Source organism: Rhipicephalus sanguineus, chromosome 11, assembly GCF_013339695.2.
Source record: "Rhipicephalus sanguineus isolate Rsan-2018 chromosome 11, BIME_Rsan_1.4, whole genome shotgun sequence".
NCBI lineage: Eukaryota > Metazoa > Arthropoda > Arachnida > Ixodida > Ixodidae > Rhipicephalus > Rhipicephalus sanguineus.
This window is the reverse complement of record NC_051186.1, coordinates 75,478,074-75,491,632: the sequence shown is the minus strand read 5'-3', so window position 1 is coordinate 75,491,632 and position 13,559 is coordinate 75,478,074. Positions and strand designations below refer to the sequence as shown.

The 13,559-nt window shown below is 48.0% G+C and overlaps 1 protein-coding gene across 1 annotated transcript in view; it reads left to right on the top strand.

Annotated features, from left to right (window-relative positions):
* Positions 1-424: 424 nt before the first annotated feature.
* LOC119375162 (arylsulfatase B) overlaps positions 425-13,559 on the top strand; it is a 34,959-nt gene continuing 21,824 nt past the window's right edge. The window contains exons 1-2 of the mRNA XM_049411186.1: positions 425-525; positions 6,177-6,288. Coding sequence (XP_049267143.1) covers positions 438-525; positions 6,177-6,288 — 200 coding nt within the window. The 5' untranslated portion in view covers positions 425-437. The remainder of the gene's footprint in view (positions 526-6,176; positions 6,289-13,559) is intronic.

Sequence of the window (13,559 nt, the reverse complement as noted above, 5' to 3'; positions counted from 1 at the left end):
GATAACTAACATGCCGCCACCAAGGACCGAACCTGCGACCTTCGAAAGACGCGTTCGATGCTCTACCACTGAGCTGCGGTGGCGGTCATCCTCCTGTCCACTCGATGAGGTATATAGGTGCATTTAAACCTAGGAGTGTTAGTCAGCGCCGCTAGTAGCCATGACAGCAAATGCAGAACACACTTTGTCTACCTGCTGGCGTCACGAAGCACGTGATCTTCTTACGAGCTGGCAGCTGACCAATGATCACTCGCATTCCCCTTCTTCGTTTCCCTTCTTTCTCCTTCTTTCGTTCAGTAAAACTAAGTTGCATATCATTTGCAAATGCTAGTTGTTTGGCAAGGATATATCTGTCCTCAATATGTCCTGTCTTTGCAGCTGACAAGAATACCTAAAGGAACCTTTCCACAGGAATGATGAGGACATGTCTTGACATAATGTGGCGATTCGCGCTGTTGCAACTGGTCTCTGCAGAGACAAAAAGCCGATCACCACATATTGTTCTTTTCATCGCTGATGATCTTGGTAAGCTTGTAGGATGCTTGTTCTCTGTACCTTTTGTTTGTAAAATGCACTGCCATCGTCTCGGAGGAGAACTTCGAGAGCTTTTAAAGGCGAAGCATTTCATCACGAAAAAAATGTAGTTTGAACATACCTATATAACTCTCGCGCCGGCGGTTATATAGACGCCGGAAAAAATATCTTTTTTTTCAATAAAAATTGCCTGTTGCGTGATACCCTTCTGTAAAGATCTGTACTATGAAGTCTTCTTTCAGCATGAAAGTTTATTATGTCTGTTGTTTGTGAACATTGTTGGTGACGCGTGGACATTGATAATGACATGTGAACATTGCTTTTGTGAATGGTCATTTTTCGTGCGCAAATTTTGCGTTATTTTATTTTCATTGATAACTCCATGACGAAAATTACTACGTAAGAGAAGTAGCTGGAGCCATATCTACGGACCAGCCTCTCTAGAGCACTTATTTGGGCCGGTTAGTACATGTTCAACGATACGGAAAGAAAATGCGTCGCAGAGCAGTGCTCTGAGGACCTACAACGTATTGCTTCCCAGACGGCTGATTTCTTTTGGAAGAAGCTGTTTCCCAGCTTACCAAAAAAGAAGCTGACACATCAATCTGGCCATCAAGATGTGATTCTAGGGAATGGAAGCATCCCACCAGGCGTATAATGCGCATTGGAAAATGGCCCAAATTCTGCAAACCTCTGAAACTAGACCAAGTAGAGCTCTTGAGCTTGGAAAGGAACACTGCGGCACGAGCGACTGTTGAAGATAGAGACAGGTGCATTCAAGAAGGTGTGGACTGCCTGTTGCCGATGAAGCAAGCCGGTGCCTCATCCCAAAATTCTGTCTTCTCTCTCTCTCTTTTACTCCCCTATTCCCCCTCCCCATGTGTAGGGTAGCAAACTGGACGCATTGTCTAGTTAACCTCCCTGCCTTTCCTACATTCCTTCTCTCTCTCTCTCTCTGTCATCAAGTCGCTCCACGCTGCAGATCTCAAGCTGCTTCAAGCAGACAAGGAAGGTGGATTTGTCCTTGCTCGGACAGCCGTCTACAGAGAGAAGGCGGATGCCGCTGTCACAGGCAACTTCCAGGTCACGAATGCCAAACCTTCCAAGGTCAAGGCAGCGCGGCCAAACTTTGTGAAGAGGCTGGAATTCAAAAACTGGCATCGTCAGTGCAGTTGGCGAAGGGCTTGAACCTTTAGTAGGGTACGGATTTGGGCTGGTTGGTGCATGACTTCAAGTAGAAAACAGCGCTACGAGACGGGACAAAGAAAGGGCACAAACACGGCGCACAAACACAGCGCCGTGTTTGTGCCCTTTCTTTGTCCCGTCTCGTAGCGCTGTTTTCTACTTGAAGTTGAACCTTTAAGCGTTCTTTTCGGCAAAGACGCCTAAGCCGGAGGTTCCCTTCCGCGTCATTGTCTCGGAACAGGGCACTTGGCAGCGCCTTGTGGGAAGGTTCTTGCAATGTTTCCTATCCGTCCTTGATGGGGAGGGTCCCTGCCTCATCAGGAAGCCACAAGAAGTGTCTGACTTTCTTCAGCAAGTGTGTCCTTCAAAAGTGAGCTTTTTTCAGTCGATGTGAAGGACTTATATTATTCCTTGCCGTTAGACCAGATCTGCGCAGAGGTCAGCGAATGCAGCGACCGCTAAGGGAGCGTAAGGTTTCAGGACTCGTGTGGAATCAGCGTCAGGAACTTTTTAGAAACGCTCAGTTTTTTTACGTTCCACATTCATAAAGCATGATGGCAAACTTTTTATTCAAGTAGAAGGTGTTTGCATAGGTTCGTGTCTCGCCCCGATCCTAAGAAATATTCTTTTAGCCAAATATGACAGATCCCTCATGGAATGCTTGCATCAGTCGAACGCTGTAAAAGTGTTTAGATTCGCGGATGACTTTTTGATAATATAGGGGTCTAACCACTCTGACGCTCAGCGATGTGCTGATCGAATTGTTGAAGCGTTTCGCTCTTGCATGAGCAAACTGCATCTAACCACTGAATTTCTCACTGGTAACAGACTTCGGCTTCTTGACCTTGAAATGCTTTTATCCGACCATGTGTGTTGGCAGTATGCCCCCCGCTCCAAGAAAAGCTTGTTAGCTTACAGTTCCGCACATTCCAAACTTGTCAAGCGAGCGATTGCGAAATCTTGTCTAGGGGCAGCGTTGTCGGGAGGTGCACAGACTGCGCATGGCAGGCTACCCGGACAACTTACTGTGTTCCATAGCCAAAGTCTTCTATAAGACTTAAGACAGCCAACAAAACTGAAGAGTCGTCAGCAAGAGAGCCCACTTTCAAAAACAGCGGTCATTCCGTATTTGCATAGGGCGTCACATTGTTTAAAAAAGGTATCACAAAAAGCAGGCATCAGAGTCGTCTTTTCAGCAAAAATTAAGTTCTCTGGTATGTGCAATAAGGTGAACAGAGAAGACAGGGGGCCTCGTGTGTGTGATAAGAAACACGCCAAAAAGTTTGTTGAATGCTGTCATAAAGCGGTATACGAAATCCTCCTCTCATGCGGTCGCTGCTACATCGGCCAAACTGGCCGGTGTATAGATGACCGCCTCAGGGAACATCGCAATCTAATGCGGGGTTCTGTTGGCAGCCACCTAGCTGCGCACAGCTCCGCATGCAGCTTTCATGCTATGTTTGATCCATGTAAGATACTTCGGTTATACAGTGATCAACGAGCACGTAAGATTTGTGAGGCGTATTGCATTGACAATAAAAGGTGATGTGTGCGCGAGTGTGCCTTCGTTAGCGCTCCTTCACCAGGGAAAGTGCGGATCTTTCAAGTGGATGATCGTTTTTTTCAGAAGCTTACATAGAATTCGTGAACAAAGTTCCCCGTCACTATTCTCCTCTCCTTCCTTTCACGTTGCGTGTGCCTTACATATCCCGATGTACGGAATAAAAACATTGGTTGTAAGTCAGCGCTTGGTTCCGTCTCATTCGCTGTCCCATGTTTCGTGCTGCTTCTCGTATCGTTGAACCAGCCTCTCCTTAAGCACACCGAATATGAAAATGAGCATATCTATCTATCTAATCTATCTATCTATCTATCTATCTATCTATCTATCTATCTATCTATCTATCTATCTATCTATCTATCTATCTATCTATCTATCTATCTATCTATCTATCTATCTATCTATCTATCTATCTATCTATCTATCTATCTATCTATCTATCTATCTATCTATCTATCTATCTATCTATCTATCTATCTATCTATCTATCTATCTATCTATCTATCTATCTATCTATCTATCTATCTATCTATCTATCTATCTATCTATCTATCTATCTATCTATCTATCTATCTATCTATCTATCTATCTATCTATCTATCTATCTATCTACCTGCGTCTTCATGCTCTTGAGGCCGTTTCAATAACCTGATATTTACCAAAACTGACATGCATGACACGGACGTGCGAAAAAAATAAATGACAGGTCATAGCATGAAAAGCGTGTCAAGCATACGCCATGATGTAGATGACACGATCTTGGTGCTCTCAAGGTTGGTCAATTTGATAGATACAAAAATTGGCATGCCTTGACGTGAGTGTGTATGATAAACATAAACGACAGATCATTACACGCATATCATGTCATAAATGTCGTGTACAGCATGATACATATGGCATTGTCTTGGTGCTCTCTCGGCGCTTTGGTTAACAAGATATAAGCCGTAGTTGGCATAATGAACTCACTCATGAGTCGACTCACTCATACTCAGATCGAGCCGTGAGGCCGGGAGAGAGTAAGTACGATTGAACAAAAATTCAGCAGATCCCACGCCTTGTGGGAATCGGTTTCATGTGAAGCAGTCGGCGAGTAGTTCTATGCTGTATTTCTTGGCTTTGAGCCAATCGTACGAGGTGGATCGACGTGTTTTTGTAAGTGCAGTAGTTGTGTACACATCGTGGACTTACCAGGCACGTCGACAGCGCTGGCGTTTAAAGGGTAACTTCTGGTCTGACGTAACGTCAGCACTCACGTTACAGCACATGCGTCAGTATTATCGCCGCAAAATGCGCTTTACGGGTGCGACGATGTGAACATCATACGTAACTTTCGTTAGCGTATTTCTCCGGGGTCAAGCAAAGCTTGAATACGATTGCTCAATCATATAAGAATATAAATGTAATGTCTACTACACTGTTATAAAAGCAGAGCCAACACTGGAACCACATATGTTAACCAGATCTAACGCATGTATCATATGAGCACGTATGTAGTGTTCATTGTTGTGTTATAAAACTCGATAGCCAGCACCATAACCACAATTGACGATGCACCGATATTATGCCTGCATAAGATGTTTTTCTAAAGCAGTTTCTAGACCTGACGTAGCTTTGTGGTAGGATACCTGACTGCCATGCAGAACGACTGGGTTCGATTCCTGCTGGGATCCTAATGTTTATTCTTTGCAATCGTGGAGTTTACGCTGAAGGTGTCGGTTTTTGTTAACGCTCTCGCATTTAAATTAGCAATGTCTGTTCTCCCCATTCTTGGGGAGATATAAACTGTCATCCACCTGTGGCACATGCCCGTACACAGCGGCGCGTGGGAAACGGGCATGTGCCGCACGTGTCCGGTGGAAAGGGCTTGACGACGTACGCGGGAGGATTTTCATGTTATTCGGGTCATGACCAGACAGTCACATTCGTGAAATCCTCTTACCCTGCTATGCCAATTTTGGTCTACACCAAGTTAAGAAGGCGATCGCGAGAGCACCCAGACGTAGGTGGCTAGATAGATACGTAGATAGAAACGCTCAAAGTGCCTAGGCTTCGCTAGGAAATGCTTCGCATTTAATATTTTGGTGACATTGAGTTCGAGTGGGTCCGACTAAGAAAAATTTTAGTGATCATGAGCCCGAATGGGCCCGGTTGAGGAAAATTTGGGTTTGTCTCTGTCCGCATCAGTCCTCAGCGCAAATCATTTTTCGTGAGTGAGTCTGAGTGAGCTCCACAATTTTTGCCGACCTTTACTCTTAACTGTTCATCTTCATCATTACTGTCAGTATTTTGTGGGCTCATGTCTACACCCACGTCTACTCACACATATTTCAGCGCACTAGAGTTCGTGCGCAAGCTTAATATTTACTGTTCAGAGGCGTGAGTTACATAAAGGCCTCCTCAATCTTTTTTACCGGAACTTGTTGATACAAATTCCTCCTGTCAGTCATGCCTTTCAATAAAAAAATGTTCTTACAGGACCGCAACCACTGATAACTCGTAATTGAAGGTACGAGATCGAAAGGCGCACCGTAGAGCACAGATTATGTGAGCCATTGAAGTTAAAGAGCACTGACACCATGATCAAAAAGAAGAATTTACGCTAACGCACCCATGAGTCGACACACTCGTACTCACTCAGGCTCACATCGAGCCATTCGTCTGAGTTTGAGTGAGTCCGAGTGAGTAACTGTTTGGTGAGTTCGAGTCTCAGGAAGTCGGGTTGAGAAAACGTTTAGTGAGAATGAGTCTTAGTGAGTCCGGTTGAAGAAAATTTGGGTGAGTCTGAGTCGGAATGAGCCTTAAGCCTAGCATATTTTTCTTGAGTCTGAATGAGTTCGACCTTTCTGCCGACCTATGCCTACAACAAATTTCAGTCATTTTAAATAATCATTTTCAGGCTGGAACGATGTTTCATGGAACAACCCCAAGATGTTCTCGCCATTCCTGGAGTCATTGGCTCGAGGAGGTGTCATTCTGGACCAACATTACGTCCTTCCAATGTGTACCCCGTGCGTCTGTATTTTACAGATATATTTTTAGCAACTGCCACGCACATGTGTCGTGTGCGAGGCACTTCTTCTAATGTAGGCTGCGTAAAAACGCAAGAGCTATAATAAGCTTCAAGACATAGTTTCCCTTTTTTTTCGCCGCCCTGTTTTCACTGCAGCCCATGCTCCCAAGCAAATAGTACTGCTTTTAACACGATAGCGTTAAAAGGTTCGTCTCGCAGAAATTTCGGTGTCGGCGTCGGCATCGTCGGTTGTGAGCAAAAGATCAGCGTTGTGACAGAGCGAAAATTGAGATTTTTGTAAATAAAATTAAATAAGAAAAATCTTCGCTTCCATTGCGAATCTTACCCGGGCCTTATGCGGGGCAAGCAGGTGTTCTACCACAGGGACATGCCAGTGCTCGAAAGCGCTCCAAAAAAAAAATTCTACGAATGGCATTTAGCGCGACGAGTCTTCTTAACGCATGTAATATTGCATGGCAGAAGCGTAGACTCAAACCAGGCGTCAAAAAATGGCAATCGGGCAACGAGTGGGTGGCTTAAAGGCCCAGCCATTAGTAATCGTTAAGGCATAATTAATCATCATCGTGATTAACAGCATCAACAAAGTGTGCGGGTGCCCGTGTTGCCTTACGGACGCGTAATGGGCACACCGCTGATACGCAAAAGGAAGAATTATTGCGTAGTGGGCACATTGAAACGGCACATGCAGTACGTATTCTAAGATAATTTGAAACGCCCAATGTTATGCGCGCAGACGTTCCTCTCGTTGAGGCAGGATTGAGGCATACACCGAGAAACGAATGCAGACTAGTGATGCAGAAGGCAATGCGAACAGGCTCTAATTACTCGATGATGTTCTACTCTTTACAAGTGGTGAAAGGTGTGTGAAGCGCGAACGCTGTTTGATTCCAGCATTTTGTTAATTGATTTGATAGCAAATAGTTCTGAGAAACGCGACCCAATTAACCCCAGAATGATGACCGCGGTTTCCTTATTTCTATTAATGCATTTTTAGGACAACAGACTTTCTCGAGCGGCATTAGACGGATAGTGAAGCGGTATACCCCACATGACAGCCGGACTGTGACATTGTGTGTGTGCTCCCACTCCACAACCACTACGTATGCTACGTAAACCTATTGACAAGAGCAAGCACTGCATAAATGTCCGGTGGAAAGGTTCGCTAAAATGTTGACTGCCATCGATATAATAGAAAGCGCGACTGGCGAATTATCAACGAGGGGCAGCAAAATGACAAAGGTGAAATACTTTGATCATGTAGCGACGGCAAGACGTAACGCGTGTCAGCCCGCAGACGCGAATGTTGCAGACATCAATTTGTGGCGGCCTTACGTTCGCACAGCAGCAGCCCGACACCCTTTCCCATCTTTTACAAGCGGTAAATGCTCATCACGTTGTGTGCGCAAAGGAAAGTGGTGCGAGGGTGCGAAACCGAGCCGTAGAGGCAGTATGATCACGAAAATAAAGTTTAGTTGTTGCTTGTTCTTAAGGGACGCACTACTCGCTTCTGGCTGCTGATTACAAGCCGCGCTCACGTCCCGCAAAATAGTGATGACCCGGACGAGCAGCAAGTGCTATGGGCACACCTCAATGCACCGACGTTCTAACACTCTCCAGCGCCGACGCCAAAGTGACTTCCTTTTGGACTGCGGATCCTGCATTGTGGTTCATTCAGGTAGAATCACAGTTCGCTGCACGGCGCATCACAGCAGATTCCACGAAGTACCATTATGTGGTGAGCATTCTGCCCCAATCAGCCACTAGCGAAATTTGAGACATGCTGCTGTCCCCAACCCCAGACAACGTTAACGAGGCGTTGACCGCAACACTCATTCGCAGGGTGACGCCCCCGGAAGCCATTGACTGCGACAGCTTCTCCATGAAGCTCACCTCGGTGACAGAACGCCAAGCCAGCTGCTGCGTCATATGCAGCAGTCATTGGGCAGAAATTGGATGGTCTTCACAGCCTGCTGCTCCGAGAAATATGTCTACAGAAAAGTCCCCCGAACATCTGTAGGGTCATGACTGCCTAAAATGAAAATGATCTATCCAAACTGGCCAGGGGCATAGCCAGAAATTTTTTTCGGGGGGTTCAACCATACTTTATGTATGTTCGTGCGTGCGTTTGTATGTGTGCGTGTATATATACGCAAGCAAAACTGAAAAATTTCGGGGGGGTTTGCACCCCCCCCCAACCCCCCCCCCCCCCCTTGGCTACGCCCCTGAAACTGGCCGAGTTACCGACAGGCTCATGGCGGTAGCTCCCACATTTGTCGTGGCCGTCACAATCGAACCGTCTTCACATGAGCAGCTTCAAGAGATGAATAACGAAATCTCGCGTCTCGTGGACTCCGTGCCTGCCCTCCATACCGCATCACGGTCAACCAGTCCGAGTGCTGCGTAGTCATCTACGAAACGCCAAAAACTATGTTGGTACCACCGCAAGTTCGGCTATACTGCACGCAAATAGGTACCACCCTGCCAGCTCTCGGGAAAAGCCGCGGGCAGGCGCTGAGAGCGACCAGCGCTGCCGCCATACAAGAACGTCGCTCATCAGTCTTCTTCCTAAGCGACCGTGACAGCGAGGCCGCCTAGGAAGTCGTTGGCCTCAATTTTTGTCACGCCTACCTGCACAACTTGCTTATCTCGAGCACCACCCCCGAAGGAAGGAAAGAACAGAAAAAGAAGAAGGCAGGGAGGTTAACCAGAAACACTTCCGGTTGGCTACCCTATACTGGAGGATTGCGGAAGGGGAATAGAAAGACGAGAAATAGAGAGGAGGGAAGAGAAAAAAAAGAGAGAAGAGATGCGGTGAATTCACTACAGCGTGCGGGATTGCACCACAAGTCAGAGGCGTTCGCACAAATCCGTCGTTCTCAAAAACACAAGAGTGCTTTCACTGCCTTGTGGGCCGTCGAGAGATGTGGATGGTGCTGTAGCAGCACCTGCACGGAAATTGGCCGATCATCCAGTCGCCGCAGTACTTGTCTCTCCGAGGGCAGTGGCACAGCAAGTGTTCGATGTTTTCTTCGGTGCCGCAAACATCGCATGCCGCGCTGTCACTCATTCCGATTAACGTTGTATATGCCTTCGTAAAAGCAACTCCCAACCAAAGGCGATAGAGAAGCGAAGCTTCGCGTCGATGAAGGCCGGATGGAGGTTAGAGTTGCAGTGAAGGGTTCAGTTGATGTAGTCTGGTATGTCTTATGCTTCGTGCGTCCCACTTCGCATTGGGAGTCTGCGGGCCAGTTGTTGAATTTGCCTTGCAGCGTCTGTCCTTGAAAGCGGAATTGGGACGAGCAGCGTGATCGGCAGAATCATTTCCAAAGATGCCACAGTAGCCTGGTAACCACTAGAAGTCATATCGTGGCCTTTTTGAATTACGTGGTGGTGAAGTTTCACGGTTTCATACGTCAACTGTTCGTGGCATCCTCGTCGGAGAACTGACCGCAGGCACTGAGAATAAAAAACAGCCCATTTACATGGACTTTGAGTATCAATAAATTCTAGTGCATTGCGCAGAGCTGTGAGTTCTGCCGCCGTAGACGTCGTCGCATGTGAAGTTTTAAGACGCAGAGTTATCCCGCGTCCACATCTACACGGATGGCTCGACTACGTCGTCCAGTTCTGGTGGTGCGGTGCTTATACAACCCCCGAAGAACATAAAGAACACCTACGGATTGTTTTTCGGCGCCTATCTGACCACGGCGTCATCGTCATCGCGGCCAAGGGTGAACTCGGCGTGACTAAGTCATCATTTCAGGGCCACATCATTTCTAACTCGGGAGTACGACCACACCCCTCTAAAGTGCAGGCCATACAAGACTTTCCACTGCCAACCACGAAGCGCCAACTACCTGAATTTCTCGGATTGCTAAATTTCTACCACCGCATTATACCTAAATGTGCTCATATCATACAACCGCTTCACGGACTTCTGAAGGCAACGCAAGGATCTTCAAATGACATGCCTTAGTGCGAAGAAGCGAAAAGGGCTTTCAACCAAAGCAAGCACGCCTTGGCAAATGCGGCTCTCCTGCCGTATCCACGGCCACGAATTCCCTATTGTTAAATGGTCGATGCCTCAGACATAGCTATCGGTGCCCTGTTGCAAAAGCTTAACGACGGTATACATGGCACCTAACTGCTTTCTTATGGAGCAAGCTTACACCTATACTGAGCGCCGCTACAGCACCTTCGGGCGCGAGCTGCTAGCCGTCTACTCAAATATACGCAACTTCCGGCAGTTCTTGGAAGGCGTCAAGTTCTTCATTTTAACCGACCGCAAGCCGCTGGCCTATGCTCTTCGTTCTATGCGTTCGGACGGTGGCACGCACACGGCCTGCGAACTTTAGCAGCAGGCATACATCTCCGAATCCACGACAGACATCCCCATGTAAAATGGAGTGACAACGTCCTTGCCGGCGCTCTGTCGGGGAGCGCCATAAAATTCGTCATAGATCCAGAAGGAGTTAACTTCGCGATGGTGTCAGCCCAGAGAGAAGACGAAGAGCTAAAAAGCCTCCTAACAACAAAAACGGCCCTCAAGCTACAGTGGATACAGATTCTGCGATCAGGCGAGCGGATTTGCTGTGACACCTCCACAGGCGACACACGCCCCTTTGTGCTTGCCAATTTATATCGCCGCATATGTCTGTCCACAAGCTGTCGTATCCTGGAATCAAAGCTACGCAAAAGTTGCTGACAGAAAGGTTCATCTGGCCAGGTATCAACCGATACGTGCGTTGCTCAACAAGAGGATGCATACCGTGTCAGCGTGCCAAAATTCATTGACATACTGTGACCTCGTTGGCAAAGTTCGCGCCTCCAGACGTGCGCTTCGACCACGCACACAGCGGTCCACTGTTAACGGGAACATCCGAAGCGTGTGGCGGTGGCCCGGCGCCACCACCGGCCGGCGGCTGCAGCGAGTTTCGCGCAGGTGCGCTGAGCCCCGTGCCAGGGGATCATTCGTCGCGTGAACGATTAGCTTCGCGACGATTCCAAGCGCCGAAGCTGACGGCAGCGGACGACGAAAGAGCACCGCTCAGAGCGCGGAATGCGCCTGCGCGAAACACGTTGCAACCGCCGGCCCGCGGTGGCGCCGAGCTGCCGCCACACGCTCCGATGTTCCCGTTAACAGTGGACCGCTGTGTACACCTCGACATTGTCGGACTTCGGCAGCCTTGCCAAGAGCATGGCTATTTACCGATGTGCGTTGACAGATTCATGCGCTGCGCGGGGGCCATACCCATGGCGGACATCACTGCTCACCCCTTTGCCCGCGCCTTTTTGAACCACTGGGCTGGTCGTTTCGGTACGCCATCCATAATAAATAAGGACCGTGGAAGGCAGTTCGAATCATTACTTTTCGCCAGCATTACACCTTTCATTGGTGCTTCTCACATCAGAACAACCGCCTACCACCCGATTAGCAACGGCATGGTAGAACGTTTCCACCGCCAGCTCAAGTCTGCGCTCGCCGCAAAGGAAGAGCGCAGCAGGATGGAGGCACTGCCACTCATTCTCTTGGGAATACGGACAGCTGTCAAGATACATGCCGGCTGCAGCGCGGCCGAACTGGTCTACGGAACGACGCTACGCCTTACAGGAGAATTCTTCACGGGCAGTCCGCAAGGCTGTTGAACAACCACCGCAGGCTACGCACTTAAGCTACGAGGCATAATAGAAAATCTTCGCACTACGCCACCGCGACGGGCAGCACCAGACGCGGTTTACGTACCATTAGAACGCCACGCGCGGTGTATGTACGTATCATTAGCACCATGACGCAGTTCCTCGGCCACTCCAGCCACCGAATGACGGGCCATTCCGAGTGCTACGTCGAGGTGAGAAGCAGTTCACTATCGACATGCGCGGTCGACACGAAGAGGTATCACTCGATCGGTTGAAGCCAGCGCAAAGCGAAGATACAGACACCGTTTCACATGCACCGTCATCTGTAACACCCCCCTCCAAGGCTCTAAACGTTCATATTGAACAGCGCAAAAAACGAGACATAAAGAAAAGACTGCACAGCACGAGCGCTCTTCTTTGTGTCTCGCTTTTTGCGCTGTTCACTATGAACCCCAACCAACTACCCCAACTCTCCCTTTTTCTACACGTTCAAACACGCCAAGTCTCCAGGGCGCCCTGTCGTATGGACTTGTGAACAATTTAAATCGTCGTATGAGCGCTCGCTAACTTGCTAGGAGGGGAAGTCATAGAATAAAGAACCAGTTTAGAGAAGGGAAACTGTAGCCTTGACAACGGTACGAACGATAAGCAGCGGTAGCGCATGGAACTACCGAAGGCACCCAAGAGATGGCGCTGCGTAAACAGGAAGCGGAAAACAAAATTTGTTTTTTTAGGTAGAAAAAAGCAAATGGCTGCCTTTTTTATTCCGTACCGGGTGCGTATGCGCATACGCGGGTGCCTCGGCTGGCTTTTTATTCTATCCTTTTTAAACAGAAGTGGACGAAAGAGGCCGGGACTCGCGTAGGGCTACGGAGGTCTCGTTATCTTTCGCCCGCCTGTTTTGAGCGCGTCGATACACCCAGCAGCACGCCAAAGCGCCCTTCGGAACGCAGTAGTTGTGCGTACGAAGGTTACATGGAACCGAAGGCATACATTGGCAACTGGCACCAGTAAGAACAATTCACGAGTGAGTAGAAGGAACCATAATCTTTATGGACAGAGAGCAAGCGGTAAAAGTCCCTTGTTTAGACATCGTGAGCTTGTAAACGACTAGCCTTCGCGGTACTTCAAAGAGACAAAACAAATTAGATGACGTTTGTTGCCCGTTTCCACCGTCAGCTAGTGCTCACAATAACCAGCTTGTATTGTAGGACAGGCGTAAAGCATCAACATTTTTTTTGCTACAGTTTCAGTACTTTCTTTCAACGAGTACGCCTGAACACCCCCGGGTTTGTTGTTATTACAACATATTGCAGTCAGGCTGAGAATACCAAGAAGGTTCACGCAAAGAAATCACATTATAGTGGATGCCTACAGAATGGCAGAAAACATGAGCATTTTAACACGTGATACCCGTGAAACAACCCATAAATGGGATATATGCAAGGCCTCAAAGAGGTGCAGAAATACAGAGAAGGGAGAAACGATTTTCTATCCCGGTCATTCTCTTATTGTGACATCGCCACTGGAAAGTAGGCTTCATCAACAGTCTGGCCAAGTCGTGCTCATGCCATCGCATAATTCACTCGTTCATTTGAGCCCACCAGACCT